Genomic DNA, 24526 nt, shown 5'->3' with positions numbered 1-24526 from the left:
TTACTGTATTATTAACGGAGTTTAACTAAGGAAGCTCTTAGAATTGAAAGAAGTCGTATACGCGGTGAGTTGAATCCGTTCGGACCATAACGCTACATTGGATCGGGATTGGAGAAACGAAAGTTGTTCACGTAACAAGTTAATAAAGACTAATGAACTCCCTTCTTAGTGTCAAAAAGTAAAAGGGGACTGATAATGCATATTTTTTTTTAGTATTTCAATTCAAAATTGTCAATGTATTATTATTTTTACGAAGTTGTTTGACGTTTCGGAATTTCAATTCATAGCCGCCTCCGGTGTTTTTATTTTTATTTTTTTATTTTTTTTTATTTAAGTACATAAAACAGGCATGGTGCCCAAGAATTTACATACATGGATGTTTAAATACATAATAACAACAAAAATAGTAACAAAATGAATAAGCTAAATATGCAGAAGTAAATAACAAATAAGAATGGGTAAAAGTTAAATACAAATATGTTCATAAACGATTTGTTATTGTAACACCTGTACTGGTGAGACACTGATTAGGTAGGTACAATGTTGCTTCTCATTAAATAAAGGGTTTCATCACAATATCAGCTTAATATGATTAAAGGTAATACATTTTTTTTGAAGTGTTTAAATTGGTCATTAAAAATGTCTATTACATTATTAGAGCCATGTATAATGTTATTTTTTTTTTTAATAAAGAAAGACAAACATTCCTGGGTTACGAATAACCCAACAATGTTTGAAAATCTCCTACTACCACCACAGAAAGCCTAAAATGTTGCTTGTGTTGTGATGGAGGACTTAGCCAGCCGAGGAATCGAACACGCGACGCTCGGGTGAGACCCAAGCGCTATGCCCACTCAACCACTGACCGGTCGTGTGTGTGTTTGAGAATTTATTAATTTTCTTTGTGAATGAAATAACGGCACATTTGTTTTCATTAAAATATAAATCATTTAGTGTACACCATTCATGAAGTAATGATAAGTCTTTTTGCAAATCGGTGCAATCTTCTATTGAAGTAATTTTTTTGTACAACTTAAGGTCATCGGCAAACAGGAGATATTTTGATGTTTTTATTCTTAAAATTATGTCGTTTATAAAGATTAAAAATAGCAAAGGTCCAAGATGCGAGCCCTGTGGAATTCCCGACGTTGCAGTAAAAAGATCCGCGGAGTACCCTCCTACAACCACTTGCAGTTTTCTTTCTGTAATGTAACTTTCGAACCATTTCAAAGTATTTCTATTTATGCCAAACTTTTCCAGCTTCTTGATGAGTAATGATTGATTTAACTGGTCAAATGCATTGCAAAAATCCGTGTAGATGGCATCTACTTGTAAACGTTTTTCGATGCTATCGCGGATGTACTGGGAGTATTTGAGAAGGTTAGTTGTTGTGGAACGCCGAGGGAAAAACCCGCGTTGCTCAATGATAATATATTTACTTACATGAGCTAATCGACAGTCATATATTATTGACTCAAACAACTTTCCTGTGCAGTCAAGTTTAGAGATAGGTCTATATTTTTTATATCGCTCTTACAACCTTTCTTGAATATAGGTGTTAAGAAAGCCGTTTTCCATTTGACTGGAAAAACACCATCTTGTAATGATTTGTTATAAAGAAGGCTAAGTGGTCTGGCAAGAACATCTCTGCACATTTTCAAAAATATTGGCGGGATACCATCAGGACCTGATCCCTTATTGGTTCTCAAATTCTTACACTTGACTAATATCGTTAAGGGCGAAACAGTGATCATACCAAGGCTTTCGTTACAGAAATCTTCAGATATTTGTGGTGAATAGTTTGCATTGTGAGGTTTATAAACAGATTGAAAGTGCTTAGAAAAAAGACCGCAGCTAACTTGACCTTGGGTAGTTTTTATGTCATTTAGGTGCATCTCTTTTGGAATATCGGTTGTGTTTTATATTTGCTTTTTGCAAATTTCCAGAATCATTAGGGTTAGCTTTTAAATTTTGTTTGATTAAGTCTAAATGCTTATGATAACAAACTCTAATCAGATTTTTTGTTCTGGTTCTAATCAAGCTGAATGATAAATGATCTAGTTCATTACCATATTTCTTATATTTTTTATGAAATTTGTTTTTTTTCTTTATCAAACGAATGAGATCTTTTGAGTACCACTTAGGAAAGTGATTTTTGTTCGTTTTAAGGGGAACATGAGAAGAAATAATCTGGTAGAGTATACTGTAAAACTGATCGACAGATTGATCAATATTTCCCTGATTAATGAATTCCCAATCAATCTCACGAAGAACGGTATTAATTGAATCATAGTCGGCTTTATAAAAGTTTGGTCTTGGGGCGTTACGGGTTTCTAGATGTGGTAGAAAATTAAAAAGAACATTTATTTCTAGAGCAGGGTGGTATGGATCTTCTTTGCTTAGTGGAGATGCAGAACGTATTACTGATATGTCTTCTTTATCTGATAAAATGAGATCCAATATTTTGGATTGGTGATTCACTATTCCGTTAAATTGTTTAAGATTACAGAATGATAGTGTATCGATGATATCAGAGGTGATTGTATTTGTGTTTGTGGTGAAAGGTAATAAATTGCTTGTTTCATCGGTAATCCAATGAATGTTAGACTTATTGAAATCGCCAAATATTAAGATGTGTTGGTTTGGTGTTGTTAGGTACACATTCCTAAGATTGTTTAAAAATGAGCTTACAATAGATTCTTCTTCAGTTGGCGGTAGATATACGGTGCAAACGTTCAGTGTTGCCAGCGTTTATCGATTTTTTATTTATTTCATAATCAATATTGTTCTGGCTATCAACAGCGTTACTGTGTTTGGGAAAACAGTATAATATCACCAATAATTACACCTCTCAATGTGCTAGACCCCCAGACCTGTTTTATTTTAATTACTATTAACTTTGTTATTCGTTATAACAGCTGAAGATCCATTTCTGCAAGAACTTCTCCTGAAAGCGTTAAATAACTGATTGTAACTGTTGATTATCAAAACGAAAAATAGGGTAAAGATTACAAACAGCAAAAATAAAAAAAGGTTTCAATTTTTATGATTTAATTTTATTTTTGTTCCTATTTTTTACAACTCCAAAATCTTATACCATTGACGACAAATAAAACACGTAATAATCTACTATTATTCTAAACGTCATATTACATTATGTTTCTTAGTCTATAAATATTTCTTACACTTAAGAATCTGTTAAAAAAAATGATATAATTGTTAAGATAAAAATATTCCATTTATGACCTATATCTATTTGAATTATTCTTAAACCTCGAATAAGCAGAAGCATTTAGTAGTATTAATAATAATTCATATCACACAGTGTTCTGACTTATACGTTTTATTTATTTTGCGGTGGCAAATACGATCTTAGAAACTAATTATGTACACTTAAATATAATAAGGTAAATATAATAATATATACGAATAAAAATAATTAATAATAAAAGATAATACAAGTATAAAAAAATTGTTAAATAAATTACAGATAATATTGAAATATTAAATAATAATGAAAACATTATGAGTTAATTATAAAATAAATAATAACGTAATAAATAAATAATAATTAGTATAAATAAATAAAATTGATAGGAAAATAAGTAAATACTGCATTTAAATAAAAATATAATTATGGGTAATTGATATAATACATATACGACAGTCACGCAAATAGGTTATATTTAAAAATATGTACCTAATAATTAGTAATTTACGTAATTTATTAAGCAATAAACCAAATTGTAAAACAGTGAGAGTTTTAATTGGATTTCCATCATATCTGTAATATCATTGACATATATTTCATATTTCCACATAAATTTTAATAATGAATATGATTTTTCATCGCTTTCTTATTACTTTATTAAACGGGTTAAGTTCATGGGGTGAGTTTTACCCCATGGATATGATTTTTCATCACTTTTCCTACTTCTTTATTAAATGGGTTAAGTTCATGTTTTGAGTTTTACTAATGAATATGATTTTCATCGCTTTGTTCTATTCTTTTATTAAAGTGGTTAAGTTTATGAGGTGCGTTTTAACCCATGAATATTATTTTTCATAGCTTTTCCTATTTATTAATTAAATTGGTAAGTTTTTTTCCTTTTCCTTCCCAGAACTTCCTCTCCTTCCTTCCCCTAAAAAGACAATCCACACAGCATCCCCAAGATGACATAAATGTTGAAATTTTTTTTCTTTAGGGTTTCCTATATTGAGCTAATGTAAAAAAAGTATATTATAAGATGCCACTGTTTTTTTTTCAATGATTTTTTTAAAGAAATGTGATTTTGTTCTACTGTCTACAAATTTATAGGTATAAGTTTTATCCCTTGTGGTTTGATTTTTACCCTCAAAATAATTAACTTATGCAACTTAATTAAACTAACAAGATTGACTAGATGCTCACATCCTTTGAAAATTTAAATTAAAATTAACAAAAATAATTTCACAGCTATCACAACACGCAAACACATTATAGATAATAGTTACATACTTACATAATATATAAATAATATAATATCTAAATCAATTTTTATATATTACTATTTATTAAAATATATCTATGCACCTGGTCAACATCTCCCAATACTAAATTATTACTTCCAAAAACCTAATTAAGTAATACGATAATTAAATTATTAATATACAAGATAACTGCAAGCATTCGTACTATGTGTGTTCACTTTAGATGCTGCTTGGATTTAACTAGCACCAGCGGTTCTTGGTATTTAATCTGCCACCAAATTGTTATATACATATTGATATAATGGTTATATAATTACAAAATTATTCCATTGTTATTATTCAATTGGTAAGTGTCTTAAACCAAAGCAAGCATTATGGAGATTATTTTTTTTAATATTATTCCGTGTTACGCTTCCTCCTTCTTATCCAAATTTTCGTCAATATGTATGTAATGTACCCGTCTGGTATCTATTACTTGATGGCTACATCAAAACCAAACACCGAAAATCACATTAATTTATCTAATTATTTGTTGAAATAAGGGCACAAAGAGGATTGACACGCGCAACACTATATTACGTTTACAAACAAAAACACACACTTCCTCACAATCTACACATCTGCCCTGATGTTGGCAGAAAGAAAAAAGTATAATACAGAACACGGGATAGTACCCCAAATTTAAGTTTTGGCTGTGAAAAGCTTAAATTATATCAGAACAAGTGATACATATTTGCAATTAATTCTTCTGAAATTTTCCTCGGTGTACAAGAACAGTCAAATACTGCTTTCAAGTTGTCAACAAACATCGAATCGTTCAACTTATTAAACGAAAAGAATATGCAATATAATGATAACAGCACCAATATTTAGAAAATTCCTACGTGAAAAAGTTAACGGAATAAAAAAGTATAATCATCATAATATATTTGATTAAAACATTAATACTTTAATTAGACTAAATTTACTATGAAAGCTAAGGTTTATAAATCAGTATAGCCACAGGACTGTTCTATATCTTGAATGGATTCCGGTTCCTGTGTGCCTGTGATGGTTTGAAGGACTCTGAAGGATCTTGATTGCCGCGGAGGTTCAAAGTTGACTTTGTGGAAGATAACTCTGAAAAGGAAATCATATTTTAAGTTTTTTCATGTAAATGATGTCGGTTTTTGGTTTAGAAGGCTGTACAAACCAAACAAGCACAAATAAAAGCATTATTTAGTGAAGCCGGGTCATTGGTTTAGGAGTGTTTTGAAACAAAACGTTTATAAAAAAAGCTGTTTGTACATAATCTGGTAGTTTTATAAAACAATTTTTATTGGAATAACTTTGAAGGTTATACCAATAAATGTAATAAAGAAGAAGATAATACGTATAAATCTATACGAAACATGAAACAAAACAGGACGCAGATAGATAAAACGGTCTCGGTCTCATCTGGGAATCGAACCCAGAATCTCTGCCTAGTGGTTAGAGACAACGCCTCTAGACACTCGGCCATTGGTACCTTTCTACGTCATTTTTGTCGATCTCATATTTCAAATTCAGAATTAACGATATTATCTCATTACTCCCATATTTTGGCAGCTTTCTTTTGAATGATTACAAACTTCTTAAGAATTGATTAATATCCTGGATAGTGTATCGGATAAAAAATTGCGTTTTTTTATATAGGACACCTATTGACATTTTCTAAAAGTCAACATGAATGATTTTTTTATTGAAATAACTTAGAAGGTTATACCCATGGCCAAGTAGTTAGAGGCGTTGTTCCGTAGGCAGATATACTGGGTTTGGTTCAATGTTTAGACCGTTACCTTTCAATATTTCGGTGTCTTGTTCTGTTTAATGTTTCGCTTAGATTTATTAGTATTAACTTTTATAATGTACAGACGTTTAAAAAAGCGATGAAAAAGCTTTTTAATGTTGTTTAAAATCCACATTAATAAATGCAAGTGAAATTTGTATTATGTTCACGATTTGTGCTCAATTGTTTATATGCTTTTATCCAAATATTATCATCATATTGACAGTTCACCCACGTAAAACAATGATTTGTTAGTTTGTCAAAACGAATTGCTGCGTTGGCAATTTTTCCAATATTTTTTGGTTTTGGGAATATTTAAAGCAACATGTAGGTTTTAGTACAAACATGGACACACTATTATATTAACATTATAATTATTATAACATTTTTTAAATAAGATTTCTTGGTGGAGAGATGACAGAAATTAATTTGTGCAAAATTTTATACAATATTACAACGGAAAATAGATTCTTCAAGTGAAGAACAGCGTATTTCTAAACTGTGTAAATATTTAGTAAGTTATATATAGTTATATATAGTAAGTTTATATATTTCGATTATAGAATTTTTTACTAACAGTGCCTTATAGTAAGTATATGAACACCTGTGGTTGAAAAAAAAGGTAGCCGGTAAAGCTACTTGCATCCAGTAAAAGTTGTGAACTTCAATGTTGAAACCACAACATACACAAAATAAAATCCAAAGAACTGTTGTTTCCAGAAAAACTGAAGCCAAAACGCAGCAAAAATGCTTAATATTTCTTTGCATTAAAAGCAGCTGCACTAGATATTTTGCTAGAAATTCCCAACTACATAAAAGCTTGAAACGAATAAAAACAATTAAGACACCTCTTATAGTTTGGTTTGGAGCTCGGCTTAAGTCAGCCTTCAATTCCGTCTGCTGAAAGGTAAACACATCATCGATTAGGGAAAATGAACATTCACAGGAGGAATAGCAAAAACAACATTTCAACAAAACACTGACGCTCAACACATTAAATAATCGAGAATTTTAGACAAATTTGTAACATGATTACACAAATTTGTTGACAATCGGGAAGTGCAGGCGACACTGAAGGAAATGGTTGACAAACACAAACATTTTGGGATGATTTTACCTCTTTTCTTTTATCACAAAATAGTTGATTGGAGTAAATGCTTTTTTTCAATGGATTTACATTCTCACCAATTACGGAATCAACAACATAAACATCATTAAATGGTGTAATCAAATTTTGAAATATTTACCTAGGTCCATTTACACCAGGGCTGGAAGGTTCCATTTGAATGGGAATAATTCTCGTCTTCGGCTGAGAAACTGAAGGAGATTCTTGCCGCAGTGGACTCCCTGGAGTAGCTCCGTCCATCCTCATCATCTGCGGAGTCAGCACCCTGGAGATGTGTTGCTGGGGTTGCTGCATGGCTGGGTTGGGCCTGGATTGCTGGTTTGGTTGTTGTTGCTGTTGCATTACAATGTGGGGTGAACCCTGCATCAAAAGTTGCGGTTGACCTCGTTGTTGCATTCCAGCTGTTACTTGTCCTTGTTGCTGTATGACTTGCGGCTGACCTCCAGCTCCTTGTTGGTTCATATCAATAATGATACGAAGCTGGGGCTGTTGTTGATTTCTTCCTTGCTGTCCTTGTCCTTGCTTTACAGGAACAGCAACTCCATAAATGTGATTATTATTTTGAGAAATTTCTTGTTTTGATACTTCCATCTGTATGGGAATCACTCTTCCAGGACTATCACAGTTTCTGACGTTTTGGATTATTTGGTTTGGGTTGGATGGCATCGATTGAATTTTATTGTTTTGACGAGGTAATGTTTCGCACCTTCTATTTTCATCAGTGACCCATGGCGGTTGCGGCTCAGAGCTTTGTGGAGTTTGTTGAGGAACCGTCTCCCTTGGAAGGCTTTTCCTACCTTCTGCCTTTTGACACCAAGGTGGTGCGGGAGTAGATTTGTTGACTGCACTCTGCCCTCGAACCCATGGCAAGTTGTCTGGGTTTTCATTTAATTTGCTCGGCATGATATTGGAATCGATGCAATCTTCTTCGTCATTTTGATATTTCATCTTTCTAGGGGTGACAGGAATCGTCATGTGTGACTTGTACCGAACTTCTTCTGCATCGGGAGACGTGTTGGAATATTTTTGATTTTGTTTAGGAGGGCTTGGAGATTTAACGGTATACGCAGGACCCGGCGATTGGGCATAAGCGGGATTCCTGGGGTGGGTATTATTCATTTGATGATTATTATTTACCGGTGACATTGGTTGGCTATTTGGAGTTACCGGCTGTTGCCTCCACGCGGGAGTATTTTGTGGACTTGGTTGAGCCTGGGCTGGCGATTTTGGTTGTGAAGTATTTGTTTCTCTAGCTTCGATTTGGATTGGCATTACTCTATATTCATCACTGTATGGTGATTGTGCCGGAGATCTCGTGTTGTTTTGCATGGGAGAGCCTCTAGTGTCTTGTTTCCATGGGCTTGCTGGACTGCTGGAGATTGGGGTTCGAGATTGATTACTGCTACGAGTATCGCAACTCGGGGACATAGTTTGATTGCTACTACTTGTTGTTGTAGAAGACGCATTTGAGAAGGGTGATTCATTCTTTCCCCATGGAGACGGACTCAGATTAAATTGAGAGTCTTGCCATTGTAAAGAATCCTTAGTTGGAGTTTGATTTTGTTGAACAGTTGGACTATTTCCAGCAGAATTGGGATATTTTGGCTCCGGTTTCCACACCGGACTAGAAGATGCTGATTTATTGTTTTGTTGCTGTAAGTTATTTTCGTATCTGGAAGATAATTGAGGAGATGCCTGAGAATAATTTTGAGGTGATTGCGGCGAGTATTGTTGTTGGGGAGATTGTTGAGAATATGGCTGTAATGGCTGCTGAGAATATTGCTGGGGTGGTTGCTGAACATACTGAGGGGGTTGCTGGGAATATTGAGGTGACGCCTGCGGAGGTTGTTGAGAGAACTGCTGAGGAGGAGGTCTTCTCATTTGTGGTGCAACTGGGCTTGGTGTGGCTGACTTGTCAACAAACTTGGGAATAGGCCCCTGTTGTTGTATTCCAGATTCTTCCGATTGCCAATGATAAGGGCTATTGGTTTTACGGAGCATCCCGATTGGGTTTTCGGGAATGACAATCTCTGGCCTCTCCCCTTCGCTCACTACTTTGGTTGGTTTAGTAACGCTGATTACTAGGGGAGGTGGCGGAGGAGGGCCGGGCGGTGGTGGTGGTGGAGGAGCAGGAATGGATGGTCCTCCATTAACACTCGGTTGCCTGAAGTAAGCAGGATTCTCCTGGTCCTCCTGCTGCTGCCTCGCCTGGTTCAGCCTTCTGGCCATGCTGGGGGTCCTGATCTGTGACAAATCCAGACCGCCCGGAGTATACGTGAATGGTTTTTTGTCTTTGGTCATCATCGCATTTTGCACGCATGCCGGTGGCTCAACTCCGCGCGATTGACAATTCTGGAAAGCGATTGATCAACAATTAATTATAAAACGAACATGGTTTCTTCAACTAAATTTGCTTTCGGGGTGAGAATAATATAATAATTACATTTTATGTTTACCTATTTCTCAAAACAAAGTAGTTTTTGAAAAATTTGCTGATGAAAGATTATTTTCAAATGCAGATAACATTCAAAATAAATAAAAAAAAAGAAAAGAAAAAAAAGAAAATAAATATACGAAAGACTTACATCGCCATGGTTATTTTTGAAGCTTGGAATTCTTCCAGAGTGAAGTCCTGCCATTGAGGGAGGAGGCGGAGCTCCTTGGCTGGAATAAAAAGATATAATATTTTTAAAACATCAATCAATTTAATTAGACAACATAAAATTTTTGTCAATTAATTCTAAATAATTATATCGTAGAAAGCCACTACAAGCGATGATATTGCCCCTAAATAGGAACACAGAATTGCAATATTGAATAGTTTACAATTTACTGGTAGATAAACACAATTATTTAATAACATGCTCTTGCAAAATTATTTACGAAAATAACTAAGTCGTTCCATCACAGGAATCCACCGCAAACAGCAACAACAATTCACGAGTATTTTACAACAACAAGTCACATGGAACACAAAAAAGTGTGAAATAATAAAATATTATTTATATTTCAGTATTAATACACAATGTAGAGATTAACACGTAATTATCGAGGATTGATACCAAAATCACAACGTATTACTGAGCTAACGCAAACAACGAAATCACAACTAGTCAAAATATCACGACTGAACGAGAGACTTTTATCAAAGAAAGGTTTAATTTGAAATGGTTATTAATATTTTATGTAGGTACGCACAATACAATAATGCACTCGTAATTATTTTGCAAATGCAGCCAGAAATTCTTTTTTAAGACTTCCACTCTCAAGTCCTCCGAGAACATTGATGAACTTCTCTTTTTTTGAGTCGGACAAAATCTTCCACCACCACCGTCCAAGAAACGAAAATAATGCAATCTGTTCTATTAATTTGCGTCGCATCGCATAGCCGAAGCTTCGAGGAGTGCAAGGTGCTTGCAGACGGCCTTTCTCTAAAATAGACCTGTGAATCATATTTTTATTACAACCATTTCGGATTTCCATTGATCTACGACATGTGTATGCATTCTCGGTTGAGCGCTGAGCCAAGTTCATCAGGGTAACACTGTAGGTCAATGGTTAAAAATATATAGAGGACTTGTTCCAGTACCTTCTTTTATATAACTTTTTTTTTAAAGTTTGGCGGGGGTCAAAGATGGACACCAGGATCCCCCCATTATTCTAGAGGGTCAAGCGTCGCACTGTAGACCTCAACAATTAATTTTCTTGACTGAATGCGTTAAACTGGTAACTATCCACTACATGCTCGATAATCTTCACCACGCGCTCCCCAGAAATCTGAGGCACAACGGTTTAGAGAGCACCTAACTGTATTGACGGAGGACCAAAATTTACGAAGCCGTGAAAATCAAAACATTTCATATAATTCTTAAAACATTGAGCTCGATTGTAACAAATATTGCATTGTACCTAATTTTAACACCACTTTTCGCCTATCTTTTTATCTCCTTCCGTTTAGACAGATTTTCGTTATCGATGGCGCAGAGTCCCCATACACAGAGTCCAACTCATCTTTGATTTGCGTGGGCGTATTTCCTTTAAAAAACAAAAATTTAATAACAGCTCGATACTCATTTTTTTTCCATTTTCACAAAAACACACACATGGCGTGGTCTAGTGGTATACGCTTTTGACTACAGATCCGAAGGTCGCGGGTTCGAACCCGGCGTGCACAAATAAATTTTATTTGATTAATTTGTGTTATTTCACAATTAATTAATTTAAAATAATATATAGTATATTTGCGGCACGTTCCAGAGTGGAAGATACTCTCAGTATCGCCCTGGTGTAAGACCACCATTCAGAATTGAAACGTTGCTTGAAATGGCTTTAGCCGTGTTTGGTGACCAGATCTGAATAGCCAGGTACTTCCCCACCTTCCTCTTCCCCATCTCCCTCCCCTCCCCAACACCCTCAGCCTCACAACATACCCCAATTGGGGATGCCATAGTCTCACTGGCTCCACACGGGAGCAGTTGGGACTCTTGTGCGGTAATACTGTAAAAAAAAAAAAAAAAAAAAATCAACTCACTCAAACAACTGTTAACTAAAAACTGCGCGTCTAAAATGGCCGAAACTTTGGTGAGTAACTGTCAAAAGATGCACATCTACATTTACTAGCTTTTATTAACGAGTACCGCCATCTTTGCGTTGAGGTCGAAAAATTTTCAGACCACCCTCGTACTAACCGAAACTAAATAACAAAGGATGGATTGCAATCTTGTATTTTAACCCATTGGTTGATCCTCCTACTCTAACTGTTTAAGTTCTCGAGTTTTTTTTTACTAATCCCCGTTCATTTTTATATGTGGGTCATATTTTACAACATTTTAAATGGAGAGCAATACGTAGGCTAAAACGTAAATTTAAAAATATATATTGAGTCAAAAAATATAAATATTAAATATATAAGTCACGTGCGACATTACAACGAAACGATAAATGATGCATTATTTTTAAAGCCAGTTTATTTTTTATCGTTACAACTAAATCATAGAATGTCTGCTTCTTCATTTGTAAAATCTGGCGTGTAGTGTAGGTGATATCCTATAAATATCCACCCGAATTTCGTAGATGCTAACATCAACTCGTCAACATTCCTGCGGGATTACGAGCGCCCAGCATCGAGCGAATTGAGAGAGATGCTGGCCAAATCCGATGCCAAGATCTCCGAGACAACGCGAACATTAATAATATTGCGGTAAAGAGAGGAATATAAATACCAAAACGTATATCATTATAGTCTAGATATATTTAAGTCATCTATTGAAGAAAATTTGTGTGGGCGAAAAGCTGAGTATACAAGAATTGTTTGTACTTTCTGGTGTTTATTATTTTAAAGTTTTATTTGTTCAGGAAGAAATTACACAGACGTAAATTTTGGATACCAATATTACACTGCCAGAATTACACACGGATGGAATTACACATGGACGAAATTACACCTACTGTGTTAAAACAAAGTTTAAAAAAATAAGTGTTTTAACAGGTTTAAATTTTGGAAAGTATCGTTATTAAAATTGCATGCGTTTGCATGTCAATAATTGCACAGTTACCGAAATAAAACATGGCATTAATTACATTTATGCACCTTTGTCTTAGCAGGGATGCCCGGGTTCACGGGTTGAGGTTTTGTTCAGGTCTTCATGTCGGATACGTCTGCCCACCAGCTGGGTCGCGAGCAAGATCAGGAGAGACCAGTTTGGGGAGACACTTTGACCCCATCCAGCTGCTCTCTCTCTATCCAAAGCCTTACAAACAGTGATAGGTATGTATTCATCTGTCACTCCTGGACACACTGACCCCCAAATTCCAACCCACCCCTCTTACCTTTTTCTTTCACAGAACTTCCTTTCCTTCTTTTTACTCAAAAAGATTCTCTACACAGCATTCCCAAGGAAAATTGTTACCCTCAGAGCCTGCCTGGGAGAACATTCCCAAAACGGGAAACATTTTAATTAAAAAAGGTTAATTGCATAATAGAAACAATGTTTACCTACTTATATTTTGCCAATAACGTTTCGATTTTGGCTTTCAGATTTTCCTCTTAAAATTGGTCCAATGTTCTCAATTTCAACATCAAAACCCTCTACAGTGCAGTTGATGTTTAACTCCTAGTTATTTGTCTTCAATCAAATAGAAATCCCAGCCCGTCGTGTTTTTGCTGTATCTCAAAACCGCCAACTAAAGCTCGCGAGTCTTTGAAATGCACCCCTGCCACCCCTTACTGTCAGGGGTAGTCAAAACGATATCTAATTGTGTGATTGCTGAAAGTGTTACGTAGTTGGTTAACCGTTTCAAAAATTGGTCTACCGGGAGAACTCAGTTTATATTAAAATTGAATACCAAAAGCTTAACTGGGAAATTACCAGTCACAGACACTCGTACCAACGCTGGTGTTTCAATTTTACTTAAAAGTAAAAACACTTGTTTACAAAACATCGACTTTTTTTTACTTTATGTTAGTATAGTATACATGTATTGTATATATAAAACTTACGGAAAAAATTCTCTAAATGAAAGTGAAAACCCTATCAATTTTTTTGCGTATTTTAGACGAATTAGACGCAATAACGGACAAACGCACATAGAGACTTGGTTGTATACTATTTTATAATATTTAACTCACTCAAAATTTAATATGTATTTTACGTACGTAGATTTCACTTGTTTCATTTTTAGATTAGCTGGTATACCTACATTTAAAAGACAGTTAATCTTTGATTTTTCTTATTTTTAAATTTTTTACCTTTTTTAAAAAAGAAAGATAAACATTCCCGGGTTACGAATAACCTGACAATATTTGAAAATCTCCTACTACCACCACAGTAAGCTGAAAATGTTGCTTGTGTTGTGATGGAGGACTTAGCAAGCCGAGGAATTGAACACACTACGCCTGGGTGAGACCCAAACGCGATGTCAACTCGGCCACCGACCGGTCTTATGTTTATTTAATGATAAAGTAATGTTTATAAGACAAGGTTTTATGTATAGCATTAAGGATAACAAATATTTATAAGCAATAATTAGTCGCCTGAAATATAACTACAAATTGAAAATATCTCCCAAGTAAAAATAAATGCCGCCAACGGGAATTGAAACCGTGCCTTCTGATGTCACTCTGAAACCACTGAGCTATGTCGGCTTATTTCCAACCGGCCGAATTGTTCAATATCTACTCGTACCTCGATCAACAATTACTGCTTAATGTATTTTTCCACCTGTACACAACCAACTTTATTTGATGCGACTAATTATTGCTTGTAATTATTTGATTTTTCTGTCCATACATAAATTGATAAACTTCATTAAACTATTTTACTAATATGTGACTAGTTTCGTGGTAGTATAGAACTAATAGAAAACATTTTACGTAAAAATATCAAAAAGAATAACTTAGGTTTTGGATCTTTCCGTCTGTCTGCGTATATCTGGTTCAATGAACTTGGAATTATTTTAACTACATTTATCATTATAATATTAATTCGACTCGGTATATTCCGATTTTTTCTACCATCAGAACACTTTTTAAAGACTACTGGCATTAATAAAAACAAACGTTGAAATTTTCAGCTATATCAAACTTACGTAGGCTATTATATACGATAAATAAGATAAGTCACTTAATTCAATAAGATCATTAGTTGACAACGTGGAACTATTTTTTTAAAAGGAGTAAATTACCTGCCTATACACGAAACAAATACTGTGCATAACATCATATCATCCAATGTACACCGTCTTAACATCGACGCCGGCAAACATATCAATCACAGTAGGCGTCGCGCCGCCCTTCCCTTGATCACTGTTAATGGACGTCGTTAATCATCAAGTTGCACCCTAATTGACAATCGCCAGCCCTTCAATCGCCATTTGCATCCGGCAAGTGATACTCCCCGATGCGCTATTATTTGGAGACGTCTCTTCACCGTGCAGTGCCTGATCACTGAATATATAGATCGGGCATACCCTAAACTCATCATTACCGTCCGTTGCCGGTGATTTGACGAGTGCATCGATACAATTGAATAATGCATACGTAATGAAGTGGATTTAATGTTATGATAATGACTCCGACGTGGGATTATCCTAGAATTCAGTGGCTTCGTGTACCGTTTTAATTGGTTTATATCAAATTCCAATGTATTTAAATAATAACATACGTGATTGTTATGATATTGTAGCTACTATCTTAACAAACTAACTAACTAACCATAACACGGTTTCCTGCAGGGGTAGGCAGAGAGGACGAACCGCCTAATAACTCGGTTTTGCATAGAGAAAAATGCAAATGAATTGCAGACCTTAACGATTGAATTATAACAGGTTTCCTGATAAACTTTTAGTTTCAAAAACCCTAATATTTTCGCATTTCGTCATTATGGCGAATTTACTAAAAGTTTACAGGGAGCCTGCAATCCCGTTTTTTACCGGATTACTAATAATTTGAAGACATTCCTTATACTCATATTTCTCCTTTGGCACACACTCTTTTCCTCATTCACATTCATACATCTTCTCATATATCCTTCTGATATTCCGACTCCTGACAAGGCCTGACTCAAGTATCTGGTTCACTTGATCGTGCCATGTCTTTCTCTGGCGTCCTCGAAAACCGCATAAGAGTCCCAACTGCTCCTGACCGTCTAGTGCCAGTGAGACAATGGCATCCCCAATGGGGATATTACGAGGCTGAAAGTAGTGGGGCGGGAAGGAGATGAGGAAGAAGAAGGTGGGGAAGTACCTAGCTATTCATATCTTGTCACCAAACACGGCCAAAGCCATTTAACGTTTACATTCTATTATGCGGGTCTAAAGTTAATGACACGTCGGACAAACTTTTCTAATGAATAGAGCGCCAAAGCATGATATTTCTATCATGCTATGTCTGTCCGACGCGTCGCCAGCTCCTTTCGGATCATGAAAGACTTACCTCTCGGGCGGTGGGCAACGCTGTCATGCTATTGTGTCACAGGGTGATGTGATGATTAAATAAAACAGTTTAATTGTTTAAATTGCACACTGATTATATATTTAAATGTCTGATCATACCAATATTTTAATTAAGACACTCACCCGAGATCGACCGTGTTATGAGCTACTCTGACTATCTAAACTTGGCTAGGTATTCTTGAAGATGGGAAATCCATGACGGTGAGGAATGCATCGGTGCGATCCGAGGCAAGTCGGATGCCTCTCAACCCTCCTTCGGAATATTCTGCTGCTGCGCGCTGGCCCTCTCGTGTGTTAGGCACCAATCGACATCCGCCCAAAGATTTGCTCGGCGAGATTAACTAAGGCTCGGCCCAGAATATTAATAACATGCCTGTACAAGGCCCAGGATGATGAATTTATATCCGCGACCACGGTCAACCCAGAGATGGCTCCGATTAATTGTCGATTACAATCTACCGACATGCTGATCAAAATGTCGCCGTTATGGTTTTAAAATGTGAATCACGCACTTTCTCGATAACTCCAATATCATGTTGGATATTTAAAATAACAAACCCATCAGGGTAAAAATCTATCGATTCACGATTGACTGTGTTACATTCCGTAATCCGGTTTTTAAATTAATAATCTCTGCGACTGTCGTTACCGAACCGGGGTCCCGCCGGCTCTCTAACAAGAGTCAGGAAACGGCCCCCCCCCCTTTCTCCTGACCGCTCATCTCTGTGTTGCCTGTCAAGAATCATAATTAATTTATTACCCTTTCGAAATTAGCCTACCTGAGCCTACTTGAGTTTATGAAATAATATTTCATAACACTACCCCCGTCACCACACAAATGTTTGCCCCCAAACATTAATTTACCTACAAACCTGAACTATAAAAACCTATGTCGATCCCGGTACTAAAAAGAAGAAGGTAACTCAAACAATTGTTATAAAACTACAAAATAGAATAAAATTAATAAGTTATACCGAATGGGTGTGCCGCAACTCCAATCGCACCCATCCTGCGTAAGGCAGGATGGCTGGGCTTGCGAAGCAACCATTCTCCGATCTGAAAATTTACAAAAACCATAGCAACTACACTTAAATATAGAAAACTTTAACTTAAATATCCTAAAATTAACAATATCTAAATAATGTTACGTAAACGGGGTCCACAAGCACCCACAGCATTGATGAAGCTGGGTGTTGAAAAACTGACTTATCGTCAAGAACTGCCGTTGACGTTACATCTACAATAAAGCAGATAAACTTAAATTAAAAATTCATATATTATTACTACAAAATTACAATTTATATATATTTATATCTCCTTCTCACATCATCCGAATATTACAACATGCACTTTGGCAACACTGTCCCTAAAATAGGGTTTATATAGCCACGATAGGCAACACTTTAGGGTGGAAAACCAGCCCTCACTTTTCACTGATTTTACGCACTGAATGTACATCTTAGGAGATGGAAAAATGTTCACTCCGGAGAGTTGTAACTAATCTACCTAATTTGGTCGCTCAGGTGAGTTCACGAAGGGAAGTTATAAATTTAAGAGCAAAACATCATCGCAAGAAAGTTTTATCTTATTTGAGAAAACTATAACCTTTACACTCTCACAGGTGTGTAAGGTGGTTTAATAAATTGAAAACGTCATCAACCATTCCTATGGATATGGTGCAATTAGTAGAGGTATACCGCCATTTTTATGAATGGTGTAATTAGTAAAGTATACAACCATTGTTTTGAATGGTGTTATTTTTGTATGAGTCCCATATGTGATGGACATATCTTATATAATAAGTATATATTTGTAATCAGTTCTTATAATTAAACATTGCACTATACGAGAAGAATTTTCAAGCAATTTGTACTTAGTTTAGCTAGATAGCAAAACAAGATTAATATTTTACCCAACTTTTGCGTAGATGAGTATTTAAATTTTCCAAGTACTCAGAGTACCAAGAAGTACTGGGATGGTATACATATTGAAAGTACATAGAATAATAATATTAACGAAATATGAACATCGTTCATAAAATTGTGCTTGAAATACAAGGGGATAGTGGACAAGTATCACCATGCATTTCCAGACAATATAACCAAATACATAACATAATTTTATTCATCTGTTCTGCTGAATTGTTCTTTAACATATTAAAGCTTAATATACCGATTATTTCAATAAACACGGAAAATAGTGAACTCGAGCATTATCACTAGAGTTAAATAAAAATTGTGAGAAACAATTACTACTCGTTTTTTGATTTAATCATAGATTGTCAATGTCGGGCTGCTTCAACTCGGTTGATCAGGCCGGGTTGAAACTCCCAAGCATTAAATAATATTTTATTTACAGCACTTTATAGGGATGGCCAGATCCTTCAAAGTACTTAAGAATATAGGACTATACCGGGACATTGTCCGATTTTACAATATCTTTTATATGGAAATCACCGGTAACTTTCCCATTCATGTCAGCTAATGTATAAATTAGGTTTGATTTTTTCTTTACAACAACATTTTGTACAAAGCGAGGGGCTAGTTTTTGTGCAAAGTAATTTAAAGCGTTTGATTGGACGAAATTTCTACGCCAAACTCTGTCTCCGACTTGAAAACTAACATGTTTTCTCCGCAGGTTATAATGGCTTGCTCCTTTTTGGTAAGCTTTTTGTAAAGCATTTGAGACTTGCTCATAAACTGATGACAGTTCTTCTAATCTTTGTGCGTAGATTCTCTGACTAGTACAATTTTGTGAATTAGATTCAATATCAGCTATAGGGTTACGATGCAAATCACCGTCTAATATTTGCTCCCGACCATGCATTAGAAAATAAGGTGTAAAACCCGTAGCGCAATTTACGGAATTGTTCATAGCTGATTGTATTTGTGGTAAAAATTTTGACCAATTACGGTGGTCTGATTCAACTAATATCGATAATGCGGTGCCCAAAGTTTGGTTATATCTCTCTACCACATTGTTTTGAGGGGTATAATAAGAGTTATAAAACGGAGGTGGTATATTATAATTATTTAATAAGTCCTTAAATTCTTTGGATACAAACTGACGGCCGTTATCACAAACAATGGTGCGCGGTACGCCATGTACAAGAAAGATACTTTCTTCTAAATTTTTCACAATGCTTCGAGCGGTACCTTTGCGCAGCGGAAACAGCCAGGTAAACTTTGAAAAAACATCGACACAGGATAAAATAACGGTAAAACCAGAGTAACTTCTCGGTAATGGACCTACCAAATCCAACGACAACATCTGCATTGGACGTGTAACTTTTTTAGGATGTGATGAAATACCGTTAGGTGAGGCCGTACTGATTTTATGCGCCTTACAGACCGTACAGCGATTTACAAATAGTTTAATGTCTCTGTACATATTTGGCCAAAAATACCGTAATTGTGCTTTTTTATAAGTTTTAAAAACGCCGGGGTGACAAGATCGAATAGACTCGTGAACACTACTTAAAATGTCTAATCTTTTTTCTTGAGGAATTACTTTTTTCCACGCAGTGTCTTCACACAGTGCTAAACGAGTCTTCGTGTGACGAAATAGTTCGTTTTCCCGAATTTGGAAGTTCTGAAAACGTTGGGGAAATTCTTGACAACCCTTCCAAATATTTTGATACCACTCATCTTGAATATTTTCTGAATCTATAATGGAGATTTCGGCAAGATCCATTCGCGAAAGGACATCTGGGACTATATGCTGAGTACCTTTACGATGGATTACATCAAACGAGAATTGGGATAGACGTGAACTCCAACGCGCGAGACGACCGCTGGGGTTGGACAGAGAACCTAACCATTTTAGACTTGAGTGGTCGGTTACAACTGTAAAATGAGTTCCTTCAATGTATGGTCTAAAGTGTGTAACGGAGTCTAGTACGGCTAAAAGTTCACGCTCAGTTATTCCATAATTACGTTCGTGAACGTTTAAGCATCTCGAAAAATAAGCAATAGGGTGCTCCTGTCCATCTATAGTTTGAATTAATACCCCCCCAATGCCTACGGAGCTTGCGTCACAGTGTATAGCGAAGGGTTTCGAAAAATCTGGACAACTTAAAACTGGGGCAGAAGTAAGTGCTTGCTTTAGTGCAATAAATGCGGATTCAGCTTCCGGTGACCATTTAAAATTACTAATTCCCTTTTTTGAACCAGTAATACTTGTTAAAGGAGCTGCAATGCTTGAAAATCCCTTGATAAACCGTCTAAAGTAACCGCACAGGCCAACAAATGCCCGAATTTGTTTAGCATTTTTCGGTATAGGAAAATTTTTAATACTATCAATCTTACTTGGATCGGTGCGAAGTCCCTGGGAATCTACCATATAGCCCAAGTATTTAAGCTCGGCTTTACAAAATTCCGATTTTTTTAAATTAATGGTGAGACCCGCGTCTCGTAGACGTTTGTACACCCGATTTAACAAGTTTAAATGTGATTTCAAGTCTTCCGATACTAATATAAGGTCATCTAAATAGCAAAAAACATTATCATCGAAATCAGGTCCAAACAATGCATCCGCTAGTCTTTTTAATTCGCTAGGAGCATTTTTCAAACCAAACGGCATGCGAGTGAACTCAAAGAGGCCCCGCCCAGGAACAACAAATGCTGTCTTTTCGCATGATTTTTTGTCTAAGGCTATTTGCCAAAATGCCTTGGAGAGGTCAATCGAGGAAACATATCTGGCACCGCCAAGTTTATCTAGGATACGCGCAATATAGGGAAGAGGATAACTATCACGTACCGTGACGTTATTAATTTTTCGCGAATCAAGGCAAAATCTAGCTGTTCCGTCTTTTTTTGTTACAATTATTACTGGACTGGACCATGGTGAACGAGAAGGTTGAATAACCCCTAATTTTAGCATTTCATCAACTTCTGTTTCTAATTGTTTCTGCCGTGCGGGTGAGAGAGGGTAATACCGCTGTTTGATGGGTGGTCCTGTTGTAATTATTTTGTGTTTAACTAAGTGTGTTAGACCTAACCCCTTCTTTTCAAAAGAAATTGACTCGAATTTTTTAACTATTTTAGAGAGTTCCCTGTTCTCTTCAATAGTTAGGGATGAGGCTGGCCGAATAGCCCGCAACCCACTTATATTTCCTTCCGAAACAGGAAGAGTAAATCTTGAAAAAAGTTCCGGTGCGATGTGGAACTCCTTCCAAATGTTAACTCCTAGAATAATTGAAGGCGACAATGTCGGGATGACGTAGAAAAGAACCTCCCGGGTAACTCCCTTATACGTCACCGGCAACGACATTGTACCTTTGACAGGCTGATTTGTACCGTCAGCTGTCGATACAAAAAGATTGGACTTAACTAATTCTATTCCTAATTTGCTAAAAATCTTATGACTATCTCCACCCAAACATGATAATGTAGCGCCACTGTCCAACAGTGCGTTGTAAAAATGATTTATTATATATACATTGGCATAAGGACGACCATCGTTTTCAATTTCCATCTCCTGTGGCAGCGGGCCCACTGTTCCAGATGATGGGACTGAAAAGAACTGGTGAACTAGACGGAGCCAACTGTGCCACTCTCGCTTCCTCTGCGCAAAGGAAGGAGCGCGACAAAGGTGACTCCCAACTAGTTTTTTGACTTATGTCCATTAAAAGCACCCAGTTTTGAATTTCCTGCGACTGCGGGTTTTTTCCTACAGTCGGCCACGACATGTCCCGGTGTCTTACAATAAAGACAAATAGGCGTCTTATAAAAAGTTTAAGAAGTTCCCTGATTATTAAGATTACCGTTATTAAAAGAAGACGAAGATGGTTTATTTGAGTTGTTACCTGTATTTGATGGACCGAAATTACGCCTATTATCATTATTCTTATTGTTGTATGACTGCTTAAAAGTGTTCTGGGTATAACCAGTGCGTCTAAAGTTATTATTATTATTAAAATTTTTACTAATAGGCACAAATTTCTCCGTTTTATTCGAGCTATTGTGCACATCTGATGCTTTAGAAAATGAAGACGATGACACAAATTCTTCTGGCGGTAATGCATAAGATTCTAATTTACCGGCATAAGTTGTTAATTGCTCAAAAGTAAATATGTCTCTAGACACTAATAGATTTGAATACATCGGTAGCAAAGCCTTCATTGCTAGCCGCAGCAGTTCCTGCTCGGGAAGTTTTGCTTCGAGCATATTGTTTAGTGCTTTCATTTTTAGCGTGAATTCTAGTACTGACATTCCTTTTTGTTGAGACATGTTAAAAAGTTTTATTTTTAAATCGGTTTGAAGGTCGCTTGCTTCAAATTGGCTAAGTAAAAGTTTTGACAGCTCGTCCCACTTCAATTCTGGGTGGTAAATGGATCTGAACCACAACAACGCCAGGCCATCCAGAAGATCAGGGAAAACGCGCACCAGTTCATTTTGAGGAAAATTCCTGGTTCTACATTTTTCCTCAATAAGTAGGAGAAATTCTCTTACGCTCGATTTCCCGTCGTATTTAATGTTCCAATTAGTAACATTTGTGGATGATGATTCTTTATAAATAATTTTTGAATGTTTAATAATTGTTGGGTTTTTAACAGTATTTAGTTCTGTCTCCGAATCTGAATCTGACGAATCCATTTCTGTACTAGCTGTTGATTTTAACGTTTTATTGTACTCGCGCGCCTGTGAACGCAGCGCGTGAAAGGTGGACGCTGGTTCGATAGATCGTGTTGTAAGTTCCTTGGTAAGGTCTTCTTTAGAGGCATTGTTAATATTTGCAATTGGAGTCGACATTTTTATCAAATTGTACGTGAAGTTCTAATATGAAAAACTTGAATTATCTCGAAAATAATCGAAAGCGTATTGACGTTCGATGAATATTTTTAGCATTGAAAACATAAATGTAAAAAAATGTATTCATGAAATATTTATAGTTTTGAATTGAAACCAAAATAATGTTAATATAAATTATTTTTATAAAAGTGGTAATTAAATTCAAATTCGAGATAATAGTCTGTATACTCGAGGTTAAATTTGAAACGTACATTTGATTTGAATCGTTATTTTAAAAAATATATTAGAAACTTTGGAGAAATACTTTTTTTTTTAAATCAATAAAAATAATCGATGAAATTTAGTTAAGTATGTCATCTTAATCGGTTGTTCCAAGTATAGTAAGTATCTATTGAAGTTCATAAATTAATTATTCGCCGAAATGTTGACAAATTACCCATCTACGCTGGAGTATCTATGGAAATTTTTTTGTGTATAACAAATTATGCATCTATGCTAAAACTTCTATGGAATTGCTGGCGTAAGAACAATGGCGATGCAATTTACTCGTGAACGGCATAATAACAATATAATATTCACCATTAATAAACATTGTTATTACATGAATTTGATATGCAGATACAAGATTAATGTTCCGAATACGTCTATCATACGTCGAAGAAAGTCTATTTAATACGTATTGAAAAATAACCGTAAACAAATAACACATGAATGAAATCTTGTTGTTTATGTCATTCTGTTGCATGAAAGATGTATTTGGTTTGTACCAGTTTGACAGTTATTTTATAGGTTATGATATGAAGATATTATGTAGATATTACATATTATAAACATTGTATTGTATGACAAATGACACATCTATGCCGAAATATCTATGTGTTAATTCCAATAATAAACAACACTACCCACTTGTTATTCATAGTATTATCTATTGTGATGACAGATTGACATACCAGTGTAAATAAAACGTTTGTCATCCATAGTATTTCGAAACGTCAGAATAACAGAAATACAACATTATATATGAGGTTAAGGCATGACTACTTATTCACAGTTTAAACAAAAAGTAATCTCCTAGGATAGAACGCGTCGACACGACATTTATTATGTTTAATGTTAGTGCACTATGTTTAATTTCAGCAAAACAGATGAATATAACACTATAGATAATATACATTATGTTACCAATCACTCTACACACAATAACATGACGAAATCGAGCCAAACCACGTTGGGCGCCAAATATTATGCGGGTTTAAAGTTAATGACACGTCGGACAAACTTTTCTAATGAATAGAGCGCCAAAGCATGATATTTCTATCATGCTATGTCTGTCCGACGCGTCGCCAGCTCCTTTCGGATCATGAAAGACTTACCTCTCGGGCGGTGGGCACCGCTGTCATGCTATTGTGTCACAGG

General features: G+C 35.7%; 1 protein-coding gene across 4 annotated transcripts in view; it reads right to left on the bottom strand.

Annotated features, from left to right (window-relative positions):
• Window positions 1–3240: 3240 nt before the first annotated feature.
• Window positions 3241–24526, bottom strand: part of LOC149417636 (uncharacterized) — a 43700-nt gene continuing 22414 nt past the window's right edge. Inside the window, exons 1-5 of one of the 4 annotated variants that reach the window (XM_089640477.1) lie at window positions 10602–10783; window positions 9989–10067; window positions 7525–9755; window positions 7126–7174; window positions 5459–5589 (exon numbers count right to left, since the gene is read on the bottom strand). In XM_089640477.1, coding sequence (XP_089496603.1) covers window positions 7165–7174; window positions 7525–9755; window positions 9989–10067; window positions 10602–10687 — 2406 coding nt within the window. In that variant the 5' untranslated portion in view covers window positions 10688–10783 and the 3' untranslated portion in view covers window positions 5459–5589; window positions 7126–7164. Of the gene's footprint in view, window positions 5590–7125; window positions 7178–7524; window positions 9756–9988; window positions 10068–10601; window positions 10784–24526 lie in introns of those variants that run through there. The other 3 variants (XM_089640476.1, XM_089640474.1, XM_089640475.1) reach the window with 3 other exon arrangements.

Source organism: Hesperophylax consimilis, chromosome 15, assembly GCF_061612785.1.
Source record: "Hesperophylax consimilis isolate HC1 chromosome 15, BYU_Hcon_1.0, whole genome shotgun sequence".
NCBI lineage: Eukaryota > Metazoa > Arthropoda > Insecta > Trichoptera > Limnephilidae > Hesperophylax > Hesperophylax consimilis.
This window is presented reverse-complemented; position numbering and strand designations above follow the sequence as displayed.